The sequence below is a fragment of the Myotis davidii genome, unplaced genomic scaffold (assembly GCF_000327345.1).
Source record: "Myotis davidii unplaced genomic scaffold, ASM32734v1 scaffold18, whole genome shotgun sequence".
In the NCBI taxonomy this organism is placed as follows: domain Eukaryota; kingdom Metazoa; phylum Chordata; class Mammalia; order Chiroptera; family Vespertilionidae; genus Myotis; species Myotis davidii.
The window spans coordinates 1,142,409-1,167,986 of NW_006292696.1; the positions used below are offsets into that span (position 1 = coordinate 1,142,409).

At 54.9% G+C, this 25,578-nt stretch overlaps 1 protein-coding gene across 1 annotated transcript in view; it reads left to right on the forward strand.

The window, feature by feature from the left end:
- The first annotated feature begins 4,195 nt into the window (after nucleotides 1-4,195).
- PPARGC1B (PPARG coactivator 1 beta) overlaps nucleotides 4,196-25,578 on the forward strand; it is a 29,461-nt gene continuing 8,078 nt past the window's right edge. The window contains 10 exon segments of the mRNA XM_006766336.2: nucleotides 4,196-4,228; nucleotides 5,280-5,453; nucleotides 11,965-12,180; nucleotides 15,455-15,571; nucleotides 16,499-17,630; nucleotides 18,523-18,559; nucleotides 19,164-19,228; nucleotides 20,272-20,432; nucleotides 20,434-21,065; nucleotides 23,930-24,005. Of these exon segments, the coding sequence (XP_006766399.1) occupies nucleotides 4,196-4,228; nucleotides 5,280-5,453; nucleotides 11,965-12,180; nucleotides 15,455-15,571; nucleotides 16,499-17,630; nucleotides 18,523-18,559; nucleotides 19,164-19,228; nucleotides 20,272-20,432; nucleotides 20,434-21,065; nucleotides 23,930-24,005 (2,643 nt within the window).

Sequence of the window (25,578 nt, forward strand, 5' to 3'; positions counted from 1 at the left end):
AGAGTCATGGACTCGACAGATGACACTGGGGTTGGGGGTTGGAGGAGGTTGAAGGGACACAAGATAAAAGAACCAGTAGGTTTAGGACTGAGGGGAAGGGTCAGAAGACAAATTTGAGAAGCAGTGACCCTCTGAGAGCCCCAGTTTCCCCATCAGTCACATGGGGATGCCAACCATTGACCGCTCCCTACATCTTGGGAAGGTACCAATGAGACCATGGCTGTGAATGTCACTTGAATGTCAACTGCAAGTGCGGTATCTGACCATCATTGCTGGGGTGTCTGACACATGCGAGGCTCCCACCCGTGTTACTTCATCTTTGTAAAAACCCTGTGAGGTAGGATACTTTTTTTCCTCCCCATTTTGTCAGTAGAAACTGAGTCGGCCAAAGGCATGCCCTGACCTCAAAGGCCTAGTGTTAGTTAGTGCAAAGCCAGGGGCTAGTTCTTTGTCCTCCTTGTCTAGGCCTCTTTCCTTTCCAAGACAGTCCTTCTCTCTGCACCTTTGACCTCCCCTCTGTAAGTTATTTGTTCATTAAATGCTGTTTTACCTAAATACTTCCTCCAAGCCTGTGTGGATCTCAGAAATTAGACTCGTATTAGAATTAGAATTGTATCAAGTGCCTGAGCAAGAGGGGTCCATATGGTCGGTCTGTTTGACGCTCTCTTTTCCGGAAGGGGCAGTGAGAACCCGACTGAGGAGGTGACTCATTGAAGGATGCATAGTGAGCAGGGACAGACCCAGAAGCCAAGCTCTGTCACTGCCGCCACCCCTCCCCCTCCTGCTTCCTTCCACTCAGTAACTCAGAAAATGCTCTCTGGGCCTGGCACTCAGTGAGGAGATTTGCTGATTGCAGTCAGGAAAGTGGAGCCACCAATTTCTCTGGGAGATGCATTCTTTCTTAAGCAGGGAATCGATTTCCACCAAGATACACAGGCTTCCAATGAAGCCACTTACGTGAATCTGGATGAAGCACCATTAATTCACTGCCAGGGGCATTTATCTCCCTGGCTTGGGGCAGCCACGGTCCTTATCTCAGCAGGGTGTGGTGTTGCTGGAAAAATGGGTGCGGAAGGCCCAGCAACCAGATGGGTCTCATGGCGGGGGTGGGAGCAGACCCTGGGGGGTGGGGAGGAGCTGAGGGACCGTCCAGGTGAGGCCGGTGCACAGGACAGCGTATCTAGCCCCTCACCTGTCCTGCGCAGCCCTGAACCTGTGGTGTGACTTGTGTCTTTCTCAGCCCTTGTCTGCAGCTCTGTCTCCCCATCACTGAATGGGAATAAATGGTCCTGAATGTTCCTTCTCACGTTCAGAAGCAGGATGTCGGACGACAGCAGGCTTTGTAGGGAGCAAAGAGAGTTGGACTTGAACCTCAACTTCACCTTTCCGGGATCCTGGGTGCTATGGGTTGAAGTGTGCCCTCCAAAAAAAAGACCTCTGGACCTCAGAATGTGACCTTACTTGGAGATGGGGTTGCTACAGAGGTAATCGAGTTAGAACGAGGTCCCCTGGGTGGGACCTCATCCTGTATGACTGATGTCCTTCTTAAAAGGGGACATTTGACACAGGGACAGGCAGACATAGAGGAAAACCATGTGAAGAGACAGCGGGGTGAGACAGCTGTCCTCGAGCCAATGAGACAGGCCTCGGGAGGGGCCAACCCTGCCAACACCTTGATCCCCGACATCTGGCGAGGGGACTGGGAGGCCACCCATTTCTGTCGTTCAAGCCCCAGCAAACTCATCCAAGTGACTCCATCTCCGAGTTTCCTGATTCGTCACGTGGGGCTGGTGACACCTGCCCTGAAGGGTTGTTTTAAGAATCTGATGGGAAGTTCATGCACTGCCCGCTGCCTGGCCCATGGCAGGTAGTAAGTAAGCCTCACTAATAGCAGTGGCCTGGTCCTGTGCTGTGACCTCCCAGCTCCACTGCGTGGCCCCCGGCAGGCGGCCGGTACAGAACAAGAAGGCCTCGAATCAGACCTTTCCGAGAGAACTGGGTCATCCCGGCGCCCCTTCAGAAGCCTCTCCTAATATGGAGAAGGCCGGGAGATCACTGCTCATGCGGTGCTTAAAGGGTTTTCGCCAGTGGCCTCAGCCCTAATTGACAAGGCCACAGAGCTGAGGTTTCTGCATGTTTATGTCCTGGACACACTTGGAGTGTGTCGAGCTGCTATGGGTAATCAATAAGGGCAGTAGTCATGGGCATTTTATGGGTGTTTGTAAAGGAGGTGACATGGTTTTGATGGGAAGGATAGTCACTGGGTGACTCTGAGTGAATCCTTTGTCCTCCGTGGGCCCCAGTTTCCATGTCTGCAGAGTGAAGGAGGGAGACAGGAGTTCTTAGGCAGCATCTCTGAAGGCCTACAAGTTAAGTACTAATTCCTTGCACACGTATGCATCGCACTATTTTATGGAGAGCGTAGAAGCTCTCCATAGCTTTTGTCTGGTTCTTGAAGGGGCCTCTGAAGCCCAAATTGCCCACGATAACTCGCCTGGACAGCCTCTCAGGGCTGCTGATTCCTGGCCTGTCTGGGATTCTGATGATAACGTTATTCCTAAGCCTCAGGAAGCGAGTCTTACAGAGCCAGGTGCTCTGTTACTGGGATGAAGGGGATCGAACATAAAGGAATAGCTCCCCACAGAGGTTATTGCTGGGGGGTTTGCTGGCCAGGGAAGCCCCAGCTGCCCAGCACCCTTGTGTCTCTGCATTGGGCCCTCCTGTGTCCCTCCTGCCCCTCTTTTGGATGCTATACCTGCCGAACCCATCTGCCTGCTTCTAAGCTGGTCCCACCCCTGTCGTACTTGGAGCAAACCTCAAATCTCTTACAATCCCTACCTGATCCGCCTCCACCTGCCTCTCTGAAGGCCTCTGGTCAGTGCCTCATGCTCTGGGCTTGGTCCCCACTTGGGCCTCTGCCTTTGCCGGGCCCTCTGCCTGGAACGTTCTTCCCACGTCTTCTACCACCTGTCTCTCCTTCCAGTGTCAACTCAGGTATCGGCAACTACAGGAAGCCTTTCCTGACCGCCCGCCCCCCTCCTCCCGGCCAAACTAAGATAGATGCCCGCCTTGTTAGCCTCCATCAGCACACCTGGTTTGTTTCAGCAGCACTACCATGATCTATAATGAAATATTTATGTGTTTTCTTCCCCACGAAGATGTCCACTTGTGAAGGAATGAACTGAGTCTTCTCTGTCACTGTCCCTGGCTCGTAGCAGTTACTAAGTGCACCCACTAGCGTGGCTAAAATTAAAATGAGTGACAATGCCAAGTGCTGGTGAGGGTTTAAAGCAATTGGAACTCTTACACCGTTGGGGATGTCCAGTGGTACAATCTCTTTGGAAAACAAGTTGTAGCTTTTGTAAGTCACACACACACTTCCCATAGAACCCAACAAATCCACTCCTAGAGCAATAAAGATATATGCCACACAAAGACTTACAAACACTGTAGACTTCATAATAGCCAAAAACTAAAACCAAACCAGTCGTCCATCTAAGGAAGTCCCCAAGAGGGGGCTGCGAATCCACCCGAGTGTCCCCACGGCCAAGGCAGTTGAGTGGTGGTCAGGGTGTTGGCAGGGCCTGGAGTGACACGGTGCTCAGTATTCGTGGTTGTTGAGTGCATGTGGGCTGGAGAAAGACTGGGAAGGTGGGGGCTCAGGTGGTTGGGGGCGTCCCTGGAGACAGAGGCTGCCCGAGCATCATGCCCCCCTGGCCTGAGCAGGGGGCGGGCCACTCGAGAGAAGCGTGCTCTGGTGCTACCCATGCATGCCGGATTCTTGCAAAATGCCAATTAAGACATTTGACCTAAATTCGGATAAAAGCCTTTTTCCTGTGTCAAGTTGAGCTAATAATATACATTTATTCATAATTTATGAGGCCTAGTAAGTGGGAACAATTAAGGAAAAGGCCTCGCCAAACCTATTTCTCCTGTCACATACTCTCTTTTTTTGTTCTCTAATGCAGTTCTGCCCCCTCTGCCTGCCATGAAATGCTGTTGTTTTTATTATTTAAAAAAATTTGTAACTATGGCTGTGAGCTACCATTTCTCAAGCGCTTGCCAAACCAGGCTATACCGTTGTTTCATCGTCACCTCATGAAGCAGGCGGGGGTTTCCCATTTTACAGATGAGGCAGCTGAGATTTGGAGGTGAAGGGACTGGCCCAGGGTTTCACAGCGGCTGACCGGGGCTCATGATTCACATCCGCCAGACCCCTGGGCCTACGGTACTCCGTTTCAGTGTCAGTCTTCCAACTCAGGCCGTTTCTAAATTGGCAGGGCAACCCACCTATTGGTAACTGTTAAACTTGGGAGATGGGGATGAGAAAGCGATGGCCTGATTCGGGCGGGGGGAGGTCTGGGGTTAGGCCTGAGAACCTGCGTTATTTCTAACATGGTCCAGCTGCCGCTGACACTGCCGGTCCTGGGACCACCCTTTGAGAAGCACTGGTTCAGGCAGTGATGTTACCAGAGTCCCCACCCCCACTGGCAGGTGGGCTCAGGGCCTTGCAGACCTTTCCCTGTGCGTTGCATACGTGTTACGGTACACAGAGAAACGCGTAGCCTAGTTTTTCTCTTTACACACGTGGAGTACCTACTGATATCCTGCAGTTTAGTTTCTTGTCTAAAATGTCTTGAAGAGTATATTCAGCCACCTCATTCTCTTCAACAGCACCATAAGATTCCGTGATACAGGCGATCCTAGTTTTATTTACCTGTTGTCTCATGATGGGTGGGCTTCCGCATTGTAGACTTTACAGATATTCCTGTCAAGTCCCTGGGAACACGGGTGAGTGAGTGTCCAAACAGAGTCCTCACTCGATAACATCAGCCATTATTATTATTATTGCCATTTTTGTTGCTTCCTTATTAGTATGGACGGATTGTTGTCTTCCAGAAATCTCCTTTCAGCTGGGAGCAGGTATGGGAAGGAGTAGGTCTCTATTTACTGGCCCTCATAAAGTTTTCAACAAAACATCGCTCCTAAGAAAAAAGAGGGGCTACGTGGGCAGGGCCTTGAGGGATATATAGGAGTGCAGAGGAGAAAGGGAGAGAACAGCAGTCAGGATTGTACAGCCAGGGCCTGGCTTAGCTCCTGGTACATTCAAAAGATGCAAGAGTGTGGGGCAGAACTTGACATTTCTTGGTCATTTGGCAAAATGGCCTTGGCCAAGGGTGGCCGAAGGTCCAGACTGGCAGCATCATGAGTAGGATGGTCCCCGCTTGGGTTTAGCCAAGCTCAGCTCTGACCAGCCTCCCTCCCTCCTGTCTCCTCAGGGTGTGGGGTCCGAGGAGGAGCAACTCTGCGCCGACTTTCCAGAGCTTGACCTCTCCCAGCTGGATGTTGGCGACTTCGACTCGGCCACCTGCTTTGAGGAGCTGCAGTGGTGCCCCGAGAGCTCCGACACTGAGCCCAGCCACTACAGCCCCGACGACTCAGAGCTTTTCCAGGTATGACCTCCCGAGCCGCTGTCCCTGCCCAGCCGTGGCCCTCTCTGCCCCTGAAAGCCTGGCTCCGCTCGCACCACCTTCTTCTGCACTTGCTCACGCAAAGAGGTCTCCTCTCGGGACTACCGAAGCTCTTACGACTGTGTCTCTTGCCCTGTATCTGCACATGATCTTCGGCAGCTCTCGTCCTTGCCAGGCCTCTGGAAAGTGAGGGCTGGGAAGAGCTGCTCTCTCTGTGCCCCCCCCCCCGACCCCCATCCCAATCAGAACCCAGTCCCTCTGCGGGTCAGGGCAGGGTCCAAGTCCTCCCTTCCCTGTGGTAGCTCGCTCAGTTCTCTTCTCTATCCTGTGAGGCAGGCATGATTATTTCCCCATTTTGCAGATGAGGAAGCTGAGGCTCGGAGGGTTGAAGGCATGTCGCCAGGGCCATCTACCTAATCAGTAACGAGCTAGATTCAAACCCAGCCTTCCTGCCTCCCAAGCCAGGGCTGTATAGCCACGATGATGCTGTGACGGGAATGCCTCATGTTTACTGAGCAGCTGCTCTGTGGCGGGACTGCCCGGCTTGCGTATATTAATTCACTTAATTCTCTGAACAGCTCTCAGACATAAGTACAGTTATCTCCATTTTTCAATGGGAGTCTAGAGGGTCTTTAAAAGAGGCAGTGCTGAGGGCCGCTGTGCATACATACATATGCCTCTCATCCTGCGAGCTCCCAGCCCCGGGGCACGTACTGGGTGACGTTCCCTTTAAGAAGCCCTCTAACGTGGAAAACTAGGATGTCTGAGGTTTGCTTCAGAATAAAGCAAGCTCAGGACCATTCGAGATCTCGCTTCCTGGCACAGGTCATCGGTTTGGCTCAGATGAACTCCCACACAAAAAGAATAAGGCGAGCTCTGCGTGCATGTGCGTGTGGGTGTGTGGGTGACCTGGAGGGTAATAGATGGAAGAAGATTGGCCATGTTGTTGAGGCTGGGTGATGGGTACATTCAAGTTCATTATTCTTTCCTGGAAATGTGCTCCCCCATGAAGACTGGGGGAGAAGACCTAGCTCCCTGCGCCTGTCTGGCCCCGTAGTAATAACAGCAACAGCATCCTGTGTGCCACTTGCCATGCAGGTGCGCCATAGCATCACCTCGGATGGTGCGGAGGATGATATCGTTGCCTCTAGACATGTTTACGAGCTCACTCTGTGTGTCAGGCACTGTGTTCATCAGTGCCCTGGGCAGCCTAGGGGGGAGAGTGACCCTAGATCAGCTGACTCATAAACAAACCGTGCTCATTGCATTGGGGGCACAAAAGGAAGCGAACTGGGATGAGAAGGGGTCCTAAAGATTAGGTGGCAGGAAAGGCCTCAGGGAGGAGATGCTTCCACCGAACGGTGAGAAGGTGAGAAGGAGGAGCCTCGTGGAGACCAAAGAGCAGGGACAGAGGACACAGTAAGTGCAGAGCTGGGAAGCAGGAACAGAAGGGCTGGGGGGTACAAGCTAAGGCGAGACCAGGAGATAGGCAGAGAGGTAGGCAGGGCCAGATCATGCAGGGTCTCTGTGGGCTAACGTAAGGCGTTTGATTTTTTCCCACGGCTATTCTGATATATAAGTAAAGGACTGTTAATAACCCACTTCACAGGTGAGGACAGTGAAACTCAGAGAGGTTAAGTAACTTGCCCAAGGCCCCACAGCTAGGAGGGTCAAGGTGTAGACTAACCTAGGGACCCAGAGCCCTCACTGCTACACAGCCTCTCTGCCAACCCCATGAGGATCAGCAGGGCTAGACTCCAGGTCTGGCTCCATCTGGTGACCTTCATTCTTTCCGTGAACAAAGGGAATGAGACCTACGTTATGCTGCTCCCTCCTCAGAGGGCGCCAGCCTCCAGAGAATGCTTTTACGTGTGGAGACTGATGAGTGAGAGGGATTTAGATGCTGCGTGGGGACCATCCCCTGCTTACCCAGAGATTGGCCAGTCCCACTAGCAAGATCCTGCTAAGGTCCTACTATGTGCATGACATGGTCTCAGACACAAGTCAGCTTGGTGCACCCCTCCCCCTGGCCCCCCACGGCTCCCAGCTGGCAAGAAAGGCAGAATCCTCACAGATGCTTAGGGCTATGCAGGACTCTGCCCACCCAGCCCCTCTCCCCTTGCTGGCCTGTGCCCCCCACCTGCTCCCAAGACCAGGCCAGCTCCACCCATTATACATGGATGCGCCTCTGTGCCTGTGATGATGTGATCGGTGACTGATTCCCGCCCTGCCCCCTCGTGAGCCCCATGGGCATGGGGACCTGATGGCATTGTGCATTGTTACAGCCCCAGCGCTCTGCACAGAGCCTGGCACTTTCTCAGGCTTAATACATATTTACCAAGTGACTGCATCCTTCCGTGCCCAGCTCTCATGTTGGCTCCTTCTAAGGAAGTTCGTCAGTCACTTCCTCTCGTGGGTTCGCACCTTGTGTGTGTGTATGTGCATATGTGTGCACACCTGTGTGTTTATATGTGTCCTTTAGACTTCAAGCTCCTTGGAGGACAAACAGCATTTCATTCATGTGTGTGGGCCCTCACCCATTGTCGGGACTCAGTCGTATGACGGCACCGATTGTAATGTTTCTTTCCTGCCCAGGGCCAGGTGTGAGCCAGTCCACAACCTTGAGCTGGGACTTGGGGACCATAGGTTCTACCCGCCTCCTGCCACTAGCTGGGGCAGCTCCCTCACTTGGCCAGTGGGACTCGGAGCAGTGCTGCCTTGGGTCACAGGTGTGAACTAACCGTCAAATGACACCGTTGCTATGGAAACAGACTGGGAGGGTGAAGAACAAGCTACTGGGACAGGTTTGACAACGCCTGGGGGGGGGGCCCTGCCCAGAGGCCTAGGGTTGGGGCCGCACAGGCACTTCGTAAGCTTTTTTGGAGGAAGCAGGCGTTTGGTTGTTCTGTCAGCTGTGCCGTGTGGCCCTGGGCAAGTAGCTAGCTTCCTTTGGTTGGGCCTCAGTTTCCCCATGTGAGCAATGAAGACGGAACATGGATTCAATCAGTGGTTCTTAATCTGCTGGGGGAGAGTCGAAGAGTCCTTTAGATTCGGATGAAATCTATGGACCAACTCCCAGTAGAAAACGGGGAAACTGATTTCCTGGGTTTTCCAGGCTCCAGTTAAAGCCCCCCAACCCCCAGCCCTGAGACAGTAGAGGATTTCAGAGTGTCGTTGCCAGCCCGATTGCCTAAATTCTGCCCCGTGACATTCCTTCAAGCACTCTGGGCCCAAAATGAAGCGTTTCCCCCCAGATTTCGTACCGATTCCTTTCCTCTAGCTTGAAATCAGCTCAGGAAGCTTGGGGGTGGGGCTGAATCTATTAATATCCCTTCCTCCGCTGATTAACTCTCCATTAATTTACACTCCGCTTCCAAGCAGAGCTAGGGGAGTCGAGCTAATGGGCCAGGAAGAGGAGAGGGTTGGCCCAGCCCCTGTACTGTATTATCCTGTAGTGCCGATGGGGTGATGCTGTGGGCAGGAGTAGCCTTTCTTCCCAGGGAGGGCTGAGGGGATGGCGGAGGCCTTCGGTTAGTTATTTTGTTGATGCCAACCTGTTGGGGGCTTCTTGAGGTCTCTGCCATTTTGTATCCATCTGAGCACAGCACCCGGCACACAGTAGGCCCTTGACCCCCTCCTCTGACTTGCTGTCTTGTGTGACCTTGACAAGTGTCTTTCCTGGACCTTCATTCCCCCACCCTAAAAAGAACAGCAACTGAGTTTCCTTGTGAGCGCCAGCTGTGCTGCACCGGCCATTGTTGCCTGGAGGGCTGTGCAGCTAAAGAAAGATGCTGGCGAGGAAGGAACGGCCACAGCTGCTTAGCAGGAAGGGGTGGTAGCACTTAGGTCACGTGGTCAACATCCCTGGTCTCTGTGTGATCTGGGAGGGGTCCGCTGATATTCGCGATAATTCATAGTATCTCTGGGCCATCGGCCACCTCTGGCAAAGGGAATTCTCATTCCATCCAGTGCTTGATGACATCATTTCTGAGTAACATTCCTCTAGAATCTGTTCTTTGAAACCCTAATCTCAATCTCTCCTCGTGGCCAGAATGCATTGTGCGGGTCATTCATTCTTCCACTCAAAACATCTGCCTGGGTGCCTCCCGTGCTTCAGGCACTGTCTGGGCACGGAAGCGCTTTCATCATGACTTCCACTGAGGCTCAGATCCGAGCCCCGAGCGCTCAGCCCCAAGAGTGGTCCTTGAGCCCCAGGTTCCAAGACCTTAACTCCCCATCGGGCTAGACAGATTGCTCTGGGGGTACGGGGGCTCTGGTCTTTGGGTTGGGGAGGGTGGGGGGAGTCAAGTGAGCTCCATTGCATTCTTTTTTAAAAATATATTTTTTATTGATTTTTTACAGAGAGGAAGGGAGAGGGATAGAGAGTTAGAAACATTGATGAGAGATAAAACATCGGTCAGCTGCCTCCTGCACACTCCCTACTGGGGTGTGCCCACAACCAAGGTACATGCCCTTGACTGGAATCGAACCCGGGACCCTTGAGTCCTCAGGCCAACGCTCTATCCACTGAGCCAAACCAGTCAGGGCTCCACTGCATTCTTGAGCCAGAGTCCATGGGTCCAGATCTACCCTTGGTCCTCCCCATCCCCAGGGCTCGGGTCAGGCCCAAGCAAAACCTTCTTGTGACCTTTCTTTTATTCTTAGCTGTGTTCCAAAAATGACAAACACGTTTGTTCTCTTCTCCCCGTGCCCCCCTGCGAATCACTCAGCTGCTGCTCCGGCTGCGAGGCCTGGAACAGATTTAGTGGGGCCAAAAGGCTGTCACGGGATGCGTATTTCAGATGAACTTCCTGAAGGAAGGATCAGCAGCCTGACCTGGGGTGGGAACGCGTGCTGGGGGAGGCATCCTGTGACAGCACGTGCTGCAGAGCAGGCCCAGCAACCAGGGGTTACTAACTGGGTCCTCGCTGCCTCGCCGAGAAGCAGGGTGAGCTCTGCCGTCCGGGCCCCCGGCATGGGCTGGTGGGCTGGGAGGGTGCTCACGAGCCCTCCTTGAGGTGGATCTTCGACATCAGAGCAGGAAGGGTCTGGTTCATCTGTGCGTGGAGTGCTCGGTGCCCTGCCTCTGTCCCGGACTTGCTGTGTGACCCTGGACACCTCACTCGAACTCTACGAGCCTCAGTTTCCCTAACTGTGAGGCAGATTAGAATGGCACCAGGCTCTTACAGACGGTTGCGAGGCAGTATTTACAAAGCCTTCCTGTTCCTCTTTTTAGCCAAATTCTTTGTCCCAGGCCTTTGTGCTTGCTTTTCCCTCTGCCTCGAACCTTCAATCCTCCCCCTTTTGCCTGGCTGGTGCCTTCTCATCTCTCAGGGCTCCTCGTGTAAGTTTCAGCTGCTCAGCGCAGCCTTCTTTGACCCCCCAAAATAACCTGTAAACCTTCACCATGTTCTTATTCTGCATCACAGCTTCCTTTTATCTTCTTCCCAGCCTCTCTGGTTCCCTGGAATGATCTTGTTTGTTTCCTTGTTTAACTCTTTTCTCCACTGGAGTGTAAGCTCCATGAGGGGCTGTACCGGTCTCGGCATGTTGTATCACCGGTGCCCAGTCAGCACCAGGCACAGAGTAGCCATTCAGTACGTATGTGTTAGGGGGAGGGAGGAAAGAGATGGGGGAGGAATGGTCACTACCACCACCACCACTACCACCATCATCATCTTCATTATCATCAGCACTATCAGTGTCATCATCATCATCACCATCACCATCATCACCACCATTATCACATGAATTATAGTAGTAAGTAGTAGTAGTAAGTACTTATATGTTAAATTATTTAGTCCTCAACAATAACCTTATGAAGTAAGTATTACCATTTGACAGATGGAAAAAACTAAGGAACTTGCCCAAGGACACATATTTGAAAAGTATGGGTTCTGGGATTCAACCTCAGCTCCAGAGCCCAAACTCCTAAGCACCACACCAACTACCTCTCTGTGAGTGAGTGAGGCAGGCAGGCCCTGGGAGCTCGCAGGCAGAGGGTAGCTGTGGTTGTCCTTGTCGTGGCTGAACCCTGAAGCTTCCAGCCTTTCCACTGCCTGCCTGGGCCCAAGGGTAAGAGCCGCTGGGACCCGCAATGGGGTGCTGCTACCAGGGGCATAGACCAGCCTCAGGGCTCTGTCCCAGGGGTTGGATGCGGGAGGCTGTGGTGCAGAGCTGCTGTCCCTGGGAGAGGGGACAGGTCTTGGTAGCGCACAGCCCAGACTGGGACTCCCAGGGCAAGACCATTTCCTATCTCCTGCTGCCTGCTCCTACACTTCTGAGATTCTTGGAGTGGATAACACATTTCCTGGGCATCTTCTACCGCAGCACTTCTGTGAGAATCTGATGGGGGAAGCATCCTAGAGGGTCTGGCAGGAGGGTGATGATGGTGCAGCTGCGTGTGCACAGCAGGCTTCTGGTGTGAAAACCGCTGAGCTGAGGTATGACTAACCGTGTTCCCTCTCTGTTCCACCCGTGCTCCCTACTTCAGATAATCGACAGTGAGAATGAGGCCCTCCTGGCAGCGCTCACCAAGACCCTGGATGACATCCCTGAAGATGACGTGGGTCTGGCTGCCTTCCCAGCCCTGGATGGTGGAGACACACCGTCCTGCACTTCAGTTTCGCCTGCCCCCTCGTCTACGCCCCCCAGCCCCTCCCTGGAGAGCCCCCCTGCCAGGGCCCCTGAGGTGGATGAGCTCTCGCTGGTGAGAACCTATTTCCAATCAAAGAGATGGTGGTGGCCTGGGGTGTGGTGCTTGGGTGTAGGGCTGGTGGGTTTTGGGAAACCGACTGTAGCCCCTGTAGAGGTCTCTATGCATCAGGGGCAATGGGGTTCACAGAAGACAGCCGGATGGGAGGCCTCCCTGGGCCTCACCTTTACCACCCGTACAGCTGGGCTAGCCACAGAGTCTTCACGCACATCTGCAGGCGCTTGGAGATTTCATGGATTGACCTTGTGTTGCAAAACCTTGAAATTACATGCAAGCATTTTCCTAAAAAATTGTACATACACACACAGTAAAAACTCAAGCAGATGTGACAGTGAGAAGCAAAACTTCCTTACTTATCTCACGATCGCTTTTTCCTTCCCCAGAGTGTACTGTGGTTACTGATCTGTTATATGACATTATTCCTCTTCCACCTTTTTATTTTTTTACTGCACAAAGGGAGCCTACATTATATTCTGCTCTGCACCTTGCTTTTCACAGTGTAACTGCGTGTCTTTGCAATGCTTTCAGATGAGTGCAGGTAGCTCTGTTCCATCCTTTTTCTTGGCTACATAGTGTTCCTTTGTAAGGACATACCATGACTTATGTAACCAGTTCCCTTGTTGATGGATATTTCTGTTGTTCCAACTCCTTTATTGCTACAGTGCTATAGTCACTGTGCTGGCTCAGTGGCCTTTGCCACATATGAGTGGATAAATTTCCTAGAAATGGAATTCTTGGGTCTACAGATACATGGGTTTGTTTTTTTCCAGTTTAGACAGATAATTCCAGATTGCCCTCCAAACAGGTTGGACTGGTTTATACTTCCATCAGCAAAAGTTAAATGCTCTCTGTGTGAGTATATGCAGAATGTGGGAATGTGCACATGGAGTCACAGCTTTCTGGGGAGATGGCCTCAGCTTTTATGAGATTCTCAGAGCGGTCTAGACCTCGAGTTGCTCATACCATTGCCCTTGATTCAGGCTGAGGGTACAAGTGCCCAGATGTCCTGGGGCGTGAAGTCCAGCTACGCTCACCTGTGCTTGGCTCCTTACCTTGGTGCTATGGCTCCTGGAGGCCGGCGAGACCCAGAAAATCAGCCTGTTGGAACTGAGGAGGTCTTGGGTCAGGGAGAGTTTTGAGCTGGAAAGGCCTTTGACCATGGGGAACAGAGACCCAGAGTGGGGGGGCCCCTCCTGTGGTACAGCAAGTCGGTGTGCCAGTGGACACTGAACCCAGGACGCCTTTCCTTCTTTCCTGCTTCTTTTAAGTTCCCCAAAAGAGCGTGAACCATTTATTTAGTAAGCACCTTGGATGTGCTGGACACATGAGTATGTTCAGTCCCACATTGTGGCTCCTGCCGAGAGGGCCCTGCTTCCTGCAAGATTAGAATCAGACCTCCTGGGTTTGAATCCCCACCCCCACTCCCCACCCCCCACACCCATTTAACACTTGTGTGTCCTTAACCGCTCTGACTCAGCTTCCTGGTTTGTAAGGTGAGGTCAAAAACAGTGCCTATCTCAAAGGCTGTAGGTAATACACGTAAACCGCTTTGAACAGGGCCTGGCACACAGAAGTTGCTCAGTAAATGCTCTCTAAGTAATGATCCTGGCACGGCCATTACTGGTAGCAACAAGGGGAATTCTCCGTGCCATTTCTGTATGGGGCTCTGGAGCAGGACCAAACTTCTGAGAGGCAGAGAGCGACCCCTGCTGGTCACAGACCGTTCCCTCCTGTGCCTGGATTGCCTTCATTCCACACGTTTTTGAGCAGTGTTTCAGGCACTGTGCTAGGCACACAGGAAAAAGACTCCTAGTAGACGGTCAGAAAGGCCCTGAGATGTCCACATGCTCCGTTCTTAGCCTGGAGTCATGGATGCCAGAGAGCCCACCATTGGCTTGACAAAGACCCATGGACCTCTACAAACCTGTGCGCTTTTCTGAGGTCAGCAGCTTCTAGCATATTCTTAGAGGGACTCTTAAGTAAAAAAAAAAAAGGTTCAGGTCCAGTCTACCTGCCCCTGTTATTCCAATGGAGAAACCAAGGCCCAGAGTGGGAAAGGACTTGCCCAAGGTCTCATGGTGAGTTGGGCTGAGCTGGGCCAGAACCAGGTCCCTTCCCTCCAGTCCACAGAACTTTTCCTGTCCACATCAGAGAATCACAGATGTGTGTGTGTTGGTATGGGGTCCAGATGAGGATCCTCCAGCTCCTAGAGGAGCGTGGAATGGCCTTTTCTCTGCTTCCTGGGCCTTTGGCACTCCTTGTTGGGACCAACTGGGGGATATGACCCCCAGGGAAGCACTCGGTGCTTTAGCAAAAACCTGCCCTACTTCCTGGCTTGCTCACGGCTATGGCTGAGATGGCATCCCTGGTAGGACTCCAGTTGCACTCAGCTCCCTGCTATCTCGGCTGTGATGTGTTGCATGCCTGCCCTCTGGATGCAGACGTATAAGCGTCTCAGCAGCTTTTATAGAAAAATGAGAAAAGCCAGACAAGATGAAGTGTCACATGCTTCTTCTTGTGTAGAAACATTGGGTGGCCAAAGGCACTGTGTGTGTAGCATTAAGTGCAGAGAGCAGATTGTCTAACAACCCCAAACACACACACACACACACACACACACACACACACACCCCAATAAAAGGTAAATCCTTTTCAAAATTAATTACCTACGAAGACTATCTGTGCCTTTGAGAAACCCAACCAGATCTTGGGTCATGGCTGCCCATTCTGTTAAAGCGTGATGTGCAGGGTGGGGCAGAAGCAGGCTTCCAGTTGTGAGTCCGCGAAACACAGAGTTTACTCTTATGATGTATTCATTATTGTGTTACTTTCCATACAAACAATTTTAACCCTACTTTTTGCCCCACTTTGTATATTGGGAACATAGTCGAGGTCCGTGGTTGGCAAACTGTGGCTCGCCAGCCACATGCGGCTCTTTGGCCCCTTGAGTGTGGCTCTTCCTAAGCCTCAGGAGTACCCTAATTAAGTTAATAACAATGTACCTACCTATATAGTTTAAGTTTAAAAAATTTGGCTCTCAAAAGAAATTTCAATCATTGTACTGTTGATATTTGGCTCTGTTGACTAATGAGTTTGCCGACCGATGGTCTAGGTCATCAGGAGCCCGTCCTATGTTCTTCCCAGTCCTGTGATGACCCGGGTCAGGCGTGGTCAGTCCGAGGGGCTGGCTGGGGCTCGGACCTCTCTGTCCTCCATGGCCTCTGACTGTGGCTCAGCCCAGCTCCTCTTCTCTCTGCTTCTCCCGCAGCTGCAGAAGCTCCTGCTTGCCACGTCCTACCCAGCGTCCGGCTCCGACTCCCAGAAGGAAGGGGCCGCCTGGCGCCGGGCCGGCCTGAGGTCCAAAAGTCAGCGGCCTTGTGTCAAGGTATTTCTGCACCTGCCCGAAACCCATCTGGCCCCCAGGTGGCTGGGGGTGGGGGTGCAGCCTTCAGCTCCTGTCAGGGGGTTCAAGTTTAGTCGACTTCCAGCTTCCCCCCTTGCTCCTCGCGCAGTCCTGGTACCTGGTGTGCTGGGCACCTCATGAGACACAGGCCCAGGCCAGGGTCCCGGGAAGAGCCCCGCACATTCTCACACACACCCATGCTCAGGCAGTGTCAGGCACGGGGCTAGAGCAGGGACAAGGGGCACGCGGCCTGTCCTCGGGGGGCTTTTTCTATGTGGTGACAGCGTGAAACAAGACCTCGTGGTTTGGAGGCCACAGTAAGGAGCTGGGTTTCTTTCGGGGGAGCCCGTGGGGAGATGGCAGCTGTATTATGAATACCCAGGAGCTAAGCCAGACCTTTTCCCCCCTTGGGCTCCGTCTTCCAAGACTTCCAAGGAGAGGTTTCGGGGGTGATTTCCCCGCGCCCATGTCACTCACGGCCTGCACGCAGCCCTCCCCCTCCTGCCATGGGACACTCCTGCAGGGACTGGCCTGCAGTCCCACCTCACGGCAGAGTGGGGTGGCCTCTCTCGCACCCCGGCTCTGTGTAGCCACCTGTCCCCATGCCCTCTCCCTGGCTGAGTCCCAAAACAAAGGTCTGCCCCTTCTGTTCTGTTCTGTTGAGCGGGCAGCAGCTCGGCTCCTTGGTGAGCCAGCTCTTTGTCCTGTGGGAGGCTAGGAGGCCGGCCGGCCCTTCGTCCCTCATCGCCTGAGCACAGCCAGGGGCCAGGCTCTGTGCTGGGAATGAAATGAGTGAAACCTGGAGTGTTGGATGAGCCTTCCTGAGCCCGGCCAGTGGCTGCAGGGGTGGAGCAGAGGGGAGGAGCAGGGTGGGCCTCCCTCCTCACTCTGGTCTCTTTTCCTTCCTAGGTGGACAGCACCCAAGAGAAGAAGGCCCCCACGACGCAGCCTCAGAGCCGGAGTTGTTCGGAACTGCATAAGCACCTCACCTCGGTGCCATCCTGCCTCCAGGCGAAAGCCCACTCCCCAGAGAGGGGCCTGCAGCCACCAGCTCCCCTGTCTCCCCGGCTCCCCGCCAAGGAGGATGAGGAGCCGGGCAAGGACTGCCTGAGCCCCCAGCCAGCTCCAGCCTCTCCCTGGGACTCCCCGGCGCAGGGCAGGGCAGGCCCTGGCGCCCAGGTTTCCCCGGAGGACATGCAGGCCGTGCTGCAGCTTATTCGCTACATGCACACCTACTGCCTCCCCCAGAGGAAGCTGTCCACACAGGCCTCAGAGCCCGCCCCTCCGCCCTGCACCCACCCCTCCAAGCAGGTCAGACCCTGGGCCCGGTCCCCGCACCCTTCCAAAGCCACATGGGCTGAGTTTTCCATCCTGAGGGAACTTCTGGCTCAAGATGTCCTCTGTGATGTCAGCAAACCCTACCGCCTGGCCACACCTGTCTACGCCTCCCTCAGGCCCCAGCACAGGCCCAAGGACGGTCAGGCCTCCCCTGGCTGCCCGTGTCCCGTGGAGGAGGTGAGGGTCGCGGCTTCACCCAAGAGCACCGGGCCCAGTCGCAGCCTGCGCCCACTGCGGCTGGAGGTGAAAGGTCATGTCAGCCGGTTGGCTAGGCTGCAGCAGGAGGAGGAAGAGGAAGAGGAGGAGGAGGAGGAAGAAAAAGAAGAGGAGGAGGAGGAAGAATGGGGCTGGAAAAGGCCGGGCAGAGGCCTGCCGTGGACCAAGCTGGGGAGGAAGCTGGAGAGCTCGGTGTGCCCCGTGCGGCGTTCCAGGAGACTGAACCCGGAGCTGGGCCCCTGGCTGACGTTCACCGATGAGTCACTGGGCCCTTCAGAGCCCCAAGGAGAAGGAACTCTGCCCTCGCTGAGCCTGGCTCCCGAGGCCTATGACACGGAGGGGGAGCAGGGCAGCCCCACGGACGAGGATAGTGGCCAAGCCCAGCAGCAACCCCGGGGACCCCAGATCCCGGCTCTGGAGAGCCCCTGTGAGAGTGGGTGTGGGGACACGGATGAGGACCCCAGCTGCCCGCGGCTCCCTTCCAGAGGTAGTCGGAGTCCGTCTGCAGGAGAGGGGGCAGGGGTGGGAGGTGGTGAACCCCCCTGTGCTGGGAGCCGGGAACCCTGCATTGGTCAAGTCCCTTCTCCTCTCTGGATCTCAACTTTCCTTTCTGTACAATGGGCTAGCTGGGCAGATCTTCAGGAATTACCCGTACACACCATGCATGGGCCAGACGCCACTTAATGAACAAGGAGGGAGACGCCTGCCTTGATGGGGCTTGTGTTTCAGTGGGGGAGACAGGTGACCAAAGGAAGATAATTACATGTTGTGATAAGTGCTCTAAAGAAGACTTCGTGGGTGATGATGTGACAGAAGGTGTGTCTGTAAATTCAGCTCCGCCATGAAGGTGAATTTTAAATGGTAACAGTAGTGATGATACTATTAAGAGTTACCTGTTCTGTGTACTTGTGTGCTTACTGTGCCAGGCACTGGTCGAACACAGATGATCCCCATTGACCCCCTCACACGATTATAATGACTCGTTATAATCCCCATTTTAAGACACAGAAATGGAGGCACCGGGATATCTAGTGATCCCTTCAGCTGGTTAGTCCTGCATCCGTGGGTGCCAGAGCTCATAGCGCTGGCCTTGGGCTCCCAGCTCTTCCCCCTGTGCTACCCTGTGTGGCCAGGAGGGGGCGCCCTTTGCACTCATCTGCTCTTTCTGGGAAATGGGGTCGATCTGCCAGGAGCTGATGTTGCTGAGACTGGGGGTGAAGGTGGCTTTGGGTTGTTCCCTCAAAATGGCAGAGGCTTTTGGGTCGCATGCTGAGGGGAGCTGTGCTTGGTACCAATTGGGGTCTCCTCCTGAGGGAAGCATTTGCTAACACTGCCATGTTGAGGGATGTTAATTTTTTTCTTTTTTGTCTTCTTTTCAGACTCTTCCAGGTGCCTCATGCTGAGCTTGTCACAAAGGTAGGTTTTGGAAATTATCAGATTATTATTCCATGAGACTTTGTCCTTTTGGGGGTGTAGGTCGGCGGGGGGGTGGGGGGGGAGAGGCTGGGTGGTCCATCCGTCCTGAGCCTGGCCCTGCCCCCATGCCCATGCCCTCATTGCCCCCGGGCCCTCAGAGCTGGGCTCCCTTAGAAGGGAGTTTGTTATTAGGCACGAGTCTCTGCAGGGAAGGGTGGGGAATCAAGGCCTCCACCCTTTTGTAGGCTGTCCTCTCCAGGACCAGGGAAGGAGTTCTTTTCTCGATGGGAGAAAGCTGGAAATGCTGTGTGGCTTTGGGCAAGTCAGTCTCCCTCTCTGGGCCTCAGATGCTCAATCTATACAATAAGGAGGCTGAAGATCCTTGCCCTCTCTCCGCTCTCCAGCACATCTCTCTGGCAGCTTTGAATTTCCTCTAAAAGCCAGGAAGGAGAGGGGGGTCCCCCAGCAAATTCTCCCCAGGCCTCACTTCCAGGGGCAGCAGAGCCAGGGCCTATCACTGTGTCCCCTTGCCCTCCCCCGTGCTCGGGGAGGTGGGGCCTGCTGCTGACCGGCCTCTTTCCTTTCTGTCCTCCCCGCCCACCAGTGACCCTCCTTTTGGCAAGAAGAGTTTTGAGCAGACCTTGACAGTGGAACTCTGTGGCACGGCAGGTGAGCCGGGGCTGCCCTTGGGGGAGCTGGCACAGTGCCTAGCAACGAGTCCCCCACACTGAGCAGCCCCTCGGGCAGTGAGGGGTGCCCCCTTGAGCTCTCCCTGCCACTGTGGCACAGGCTGTGCCAGGTCTTGAGATGCATCATGAGGGTGTTATAAGGAGGAAACTCAGGGGCCAACCGGCCTGTGAGCTGATGTCGGGCCCAGCAAAGGCAGAGCCACCGTTTCCCCCAAAGGAGTCCGCAGTCCTACACGGGAGACAGACTCACACCATGCGGAGTACTGTTTCATTCCCACTAATTCCAGAGTATGTGTCAGAGCTCTGGGAGCACAGAGGGGCAGTGCGAGGGGCAGAAGTGGGGCCTGGGCAGAGTTGCAGGGGGCATTGGAGCTGGCCTTACAGGGTGAGTGGGGAAGGGCATCTCTGGCAGCAGAATCAGCCGGAGCAAAGGCAAGAGGAGGGAAAGTACAGAGGCCCCTGAGGGGACCTGTCACCAAGCCTTGTGACCTGGCAGAACTGGGGGGGGGTCAGCAAAGAGCAACCACAAGAGGCTGAGAGGAATGCCAGGCTGAGGGGTTTGGTGTTGATCCTATAGACTTCGGGAGCCCAGGAGAGGACGCGATCTGGGTGTTTTACCAAGTTCCCTCTTGTGCGTGGGGGAGGATGGGGGCCAAGGGCAGATGCAGGAGCACTAAGGACACCGTGGGGATCAAATCCAGGAGGGAGGCAGCGGGGAGGCCCTGTTGAACAACTGGACGGGGAGCAGGAAGTTATCCTGGATGGTCGGGGGCCTCGGCTGCCATTGCCAGGCTATAGAAGGGATGGCAAACGGGTCTCATCACATGTCAGCTCCGAAAAATGGATGGTGGGCTCTGAGGAGTCCCAGGCTCAGCCAGGAGTGCAGTAACCGATCAGTGATGCCTGCCCTCCCATCGCGTTTGGGAAGTGGGGTCCCACTTTGCCATCCCAAACTAGGGTTTCGGTGTCTCTTGGAGAAGTGATCTGTCTCCACCTCACATGCGTCTCCTCTTGCATGGGTAGGACTCACCCCACCCACCACCCCTCCGTACAAGCCCACAGAGGAGGACCCCTTCAAGCCGGACATCAAGCACAGCCCAGGCCAAGACATAGCTCCCCGGCTCCCCACCCCGGAGGGCCTCCAGCTCAGGGCGGCCACAGGGGCGGCCCACAGGCTGCAGAAGCAAAAAAAACGAGCGGAGCGAGCTCCTGTCCCACCTGCGGCATGCCACCGCCCAGCCCGCCTCCCAGGCCGGCCAGAAGCGCCCCTTCTCCTGTTCCTTTGGAGACCATGACTACTGCCAGGTGCTCAAGCCCGAGGGTGCCCTGCAGAGGAAGGTGCTGAGGTCCTGGGAGCCGTCTGGGGTCCACCTTGAGGACCGGCCCCAGCAGGGTGCCCTGCAGGCCGAGGCGCAGGCCTTGGGCTGGGAGGAACACGGCAGCGGTGACGCAGGTGCACCCGCCAAGGACAGTCTGCTGCTGAGAGACCACGAGATCCGCGCCAGCCTCACCAAGCACTTTGGGCTCCTGGAGACCGCCCTGGAGGACGAAGACCTGGCCTTGTGCAAGAGCCCCGAATACGACACGGTTTTTGAGGACAGCAGCAGCAGCAGTGGCGAGAGCAGCTTCCTCCTGGAGGAGGAGGAGGAGGAGGAGGACAATGACGACGACTCCGGGGTCAGCCCCCCTCGCTCTGACTACTGCCCCTACCAGAGCCCACCGAGCAAGGCCAGCCGGCAGCTCTGTTCCCGCAGCCGCTCCAGCTCCGGCTCCTCCTCCTGCCGCTCCCGATCACCAGCCATGCGCAGGACCTTCAGGTATGGCTGGGTGGCCTCCGGGGAGACGATGGGCAGCTGACGACCCCAGTCCCCAGGGTGCCAGGGGAGGGAGGAGCCTTGAAACCGGGTCAGCGTTTCCCTGTGTGGCCCGTGGCCTGGTTAGAGGCCTGAGGGTGGTCTCCTCGGGGGAGCTGTGGGCCAGTCCTGGAGGCAGGCAGAGCCTGCTGAGTGACCGTCAGGAGAGGCCCAGACCTCCTGGCCTCAGGAGGGGGAGAATCTCTACTTTCCACGATTTGGAGCCGTATGTCTGAATGAACTTACTTCTTAGTCACCTGTTTTCTGCTTATATGCTTGTAAAACGGCTGGGTTTTTACAGAAACACTAGAGGCCCTGTGCCCTCTCGCAGTCTGGGCCCCCTCGCTCCTACCCGCCAATCACGGAGGTCAGAGAGGCTCCCGCCACCACCCCTGTGCTCGCCAATCGTGAGCCAGGCTTCTGGATGAGCAGCACTCCCTCTGTGTTCCACTGTTTGGTCCATTTGCATATTAGCCTTTTATTATATAGGATATAGATACCCACACAGTTTAACACCTATGTGACACTTACATGTAAAAGGAAAATTAGCGTAATTCTATTCTGTGTTCTGCAACATACCTGAGTTTCAAGCAGTGATGAGGTTTTTTCCCTTTTCTCGGTGCTGCTGAGTTGCACTGTGACTTTCCAGTCAACCCCCCTTTTGCCTTTGCTCAGGGATGATGCGAAGGTGCGTCATGAGCCTGTTTGCTCATCCCGTCTTTGCTCACTGACCCGGCCTGCAGAGGGAGCCGGTCCAAAAGCCAGTGGATTGCCGGGCAGAAAGAATGGAGGTTTGGCATATCTTGGTGGAGGCAGGTTGCTTCTCTCCCTGATCCCAGCAGGATCTTTCTGGGGGAGGGGAGCCTGAGGTGGGCTGGCGCAGGTCCCACGCCCTCTGTCTGAGATGCACCTGAGTGACCACTAGATGGTGCTACTGGGTCTAGAGCCCTGCCGCTGAGCCACCTGGAGGGCTGTTAACCGCAGAGGGCTGGGCCCCACCCCTTGAGTTTTTGATTTTGTAGGTCTGGGGGTAGATCATTTGCATTTCTAACAATAAGTCCCCAGGTGATGACGCCCAGAGTCCCCAGAGTATGACTCTGAGAACCAGAATTCAGTAATAGAAAGATTTTCTTAGAAAATTTCAGCTTCCTATTTACATATCGACGCCAGCAGCTCTTCACTGTTTGAAAATCTGATCGATGCAAAGGCTCCTCCCCCATTAAAAAATGTGCATATACATCTAACTGGGCATTCGATTTTTATGGGACTCCCCAGGCACTAATGTTTAGAAGCCCTGGACTATGTTACTCAAAATGAGCTCCCCGGCGATTTCTCTAAAAGCCCTTCCCTATAAGAAGCCAGGATGACCAGTCAGGACCGGCTTCCCTTAGACCTCTCTCCACTCTCTTGCTCTCTTTCCGGCTCTGTTCTCCTTTCCCCCTCGGGGTTGCTGTGAGCTAAATGACTCAGTGTTTACATTAGGCAGTTTCTCTGCCACGTCTGTTCCTTGTTCCAAAGCTGCTGAGGTTCTATTCCTGTCAAACCCATCCCCCAGCACTGGAGCTGGAGCTGCCCGGGCTCCTCCCCGCTGACAGGCTCTGGGGTGTGTAGGCAGGGTCTGCACTCAGGGCCTGCTGGCAAAGAGTGGGGGACCTTTCTAGAAACCCCCACAACCTCTTTTCCTCTGCTCGCTTTTGGGCCAAGTTCAGCCTGGCGTTTCTGCTCACTGGAGAAAGTTGACTGACTCCCTGCTGGGCTGCCTGGCAGAGCTCAGCACTGGTAAGCCTGGCAAACTAGTCAACCTTCTCCAGACCCACAATTCTTTCCCTGTGCTTCCGCTCTCAAACATTGCTCGACGGGAAGCGTTGTGAGCTGGTTTAACAACACAAACCCCTAACCCTGCAGTACCTTCCAGTCGCTCTCGGCTCTGCAGGGGACACTGCCAATTCCATTGCAAACGGATGGTGATACTGTTATTGAAGCGCACTTTAAAGCTCGCACGCAGATCACGTGCCGCCTCTTACCCGATCTGAGCTTCACAGGTGCCTTTGGAGAGTGCATCTGCTTCCTACCCCCGTTTTATAGACGAAGCTGAGGCTCAAAGGGGTTTAGCAGGAATACATAGCAAGCAGTTATCCTGCACGTAGGTCCTGGGCTCGGCCTTTGCGTGCGTTTTCTGATTTGACCCTCACCAAAGGCTGAGGGGGTGGATGCCATCGCTCTCCCTATTTTGCCCATGAACTGAAGCTGAGAGGGCTTACGGACCGGGCCCGATGTCACCCAGCAGCGAGGCGGTAGAGCCGGGCTTCAGGCACAGGCTGGCTGACTCCGGAGCCCTGCTCTTACCCTCTGTGCTGTATCATATTCCCAAGGGCACAGACAGCATGTGGCAGAGCCCGACAGGGGGCTGTGATGGCAACCCCAGCACCAACCACCAGAGGGCAGTGCGTCTGATTAGCAGACCTTCTTCCTCTGGCTTCTGCACGTTCTGGTTTCAGCAAATCCCATCCTGCACCTGAGCCTCAGGGTTTTCATCTAGAAAATGGGGAAACATAAGGCTGCACTGGTTTCTTCCTCAGATCAAATACGAGAATGAAGTGAAAGGGCCTTTTTATTTATAAGGGCATGAGAAGGTGCAGATGGGTCATGATCAGCAAGGTGGTGGGTCCCAGCGATCTAGTCCCAGAAGGTGGCAGGAGGCGGGCGTCAGTGCTCAGCCCCACGTGAGGACTGGCTCTCCCTGCTCAGGGGGTCCTTGTAGTTCTGCCGCCCAGCCCACGTGGTCCCTCCCGAGAGTGAGTGCCTCTGCTTTGCTTGTTCACTGACAGATGTGAGAGCAGAGGGCCGTGTTCAGACGGAACGCCAAGCGTCCGGCATGCCAGGAAGCGGCGGGAAAAGGCTATTGTAAGTGACCTGGGGCCCCAGATCCCAGAGCAAACGGGAACCAGCAGGGGCGTCAGGAAGGACCGGGACTTTGCAGGCCTGAAGCTGTTTCAGGGCAGGCGTGGTTGGGGGAACAGAGCCAGGCCGGCCAGGCCACACACTAATCCCGCCTCCACCTGCTGTGTGACGTTGGGCAGGTACCCCTGCTTCCCTGAGACTCCGTTTACTCATCTGTACACAAGAGAGTTGAGCCTTGTGCTTCTTAAGGGTCCCCCAGCTTGATCAGGTCTAAGGGACCAAGAGAACCCATCCCTTGCTCCCCACTCACTTCTCTGATCCTCCCCCAGAGAGAGTGCACAGACCCAGCTGCCGGTGAGCCTACTGCAAAGCCCCCGCCCCACAACATTAACCGGGAAGCCGGGGGTGGGGTTTGAGGGTGAGCCAGCCCCTCCATATCACTGGAAAGGAGGGAAGGGGTAGTAAGACAAGGACAGAAAGACAAACGGACTCTCACTAGATTGCTTTCCCATGAGGGGTGCTTTGGGGAGGAAGCAGGGGGCACACACGGGGTCTCCCTGCCACGGGGGTACAGAACTGTCGGCAAGCAGGTGCTTAACACCACAGGCTGTGTGTGGAGCATCCTCTTAGAATCCAGGTGTGTCCATGCAGGAGCTGTGACATGTGTGGCACCGTCCTAGGCCCTGGACGACCACAATGAACAAGATAGATGCGGGGCAGAAGAGACAGTGGCAACAGGCTCATGAACAAGAAATAAGCACTGTAATGACAGGCTGGGAAGAACGCTGGGAGGGTGATCACGTCGCAATGAGACTGTCCGACTGTTGGGAGCATGCATTTATATGGTGGTCTGGAGGCGGGGCCTCTTCAAGGAGCTGAGCCCTGAGGGATGAAAGCAAAGACTTAGAACAAGGGGCAGAGGCAGGAAAGAGGGGGATGAATTCAAGGAGCTGCCAGGAGGCCCAGAGAGGGGCTTTCTCACTGAGCTTAACTGAGACCCATCGTGTGCTGGAGTGGGGTGCACAGTTCCCATGACTGTTGACGGCAGAGCCTGGGAGGGCTCCAGAGTCCCTGGCCTTGACCTGCTCCTGGAGAAAGCCTGTCCCAACCAGAACCTGTCCGTGTTGCCCCTGGAAGCACAGGCTCCCAGGTCCCCAGGGACATGGCTGGAGTCAAAGCAGGTCAGAGCAACTCTTACACTGTTACTGGCTCTAACTGGACGCAACCACAGGTTGAAGAGGGGAGGCTGGGCTTCCCCCACCCTTCCCTCTGCTGGGCTGCCCTAGGGGCCCGTGGGCATGGTCCCGAGCTCGCCTGAAGGTGGCCTCCATCAGCGTGTCTAACGCCCTGGCAGAGCCAAGGATAATGTTGGCTCCAGAAGCCCTGAGTCTCCTGTCCCATCACGTCCCTCCCAGCCCACCTGACCCCCTGGACGACCAGGCTCCCAAGGGCTGCCCCTACCACCTCGCCTCCCCACCCCAGCACCTCCCCGACTACTCAGAAAAGTCTCAGACTCAAAACAAACGTGGACGCTCCTGAGTATGATGTTATATTAACAGTGAGGAGCCCCTCTGTT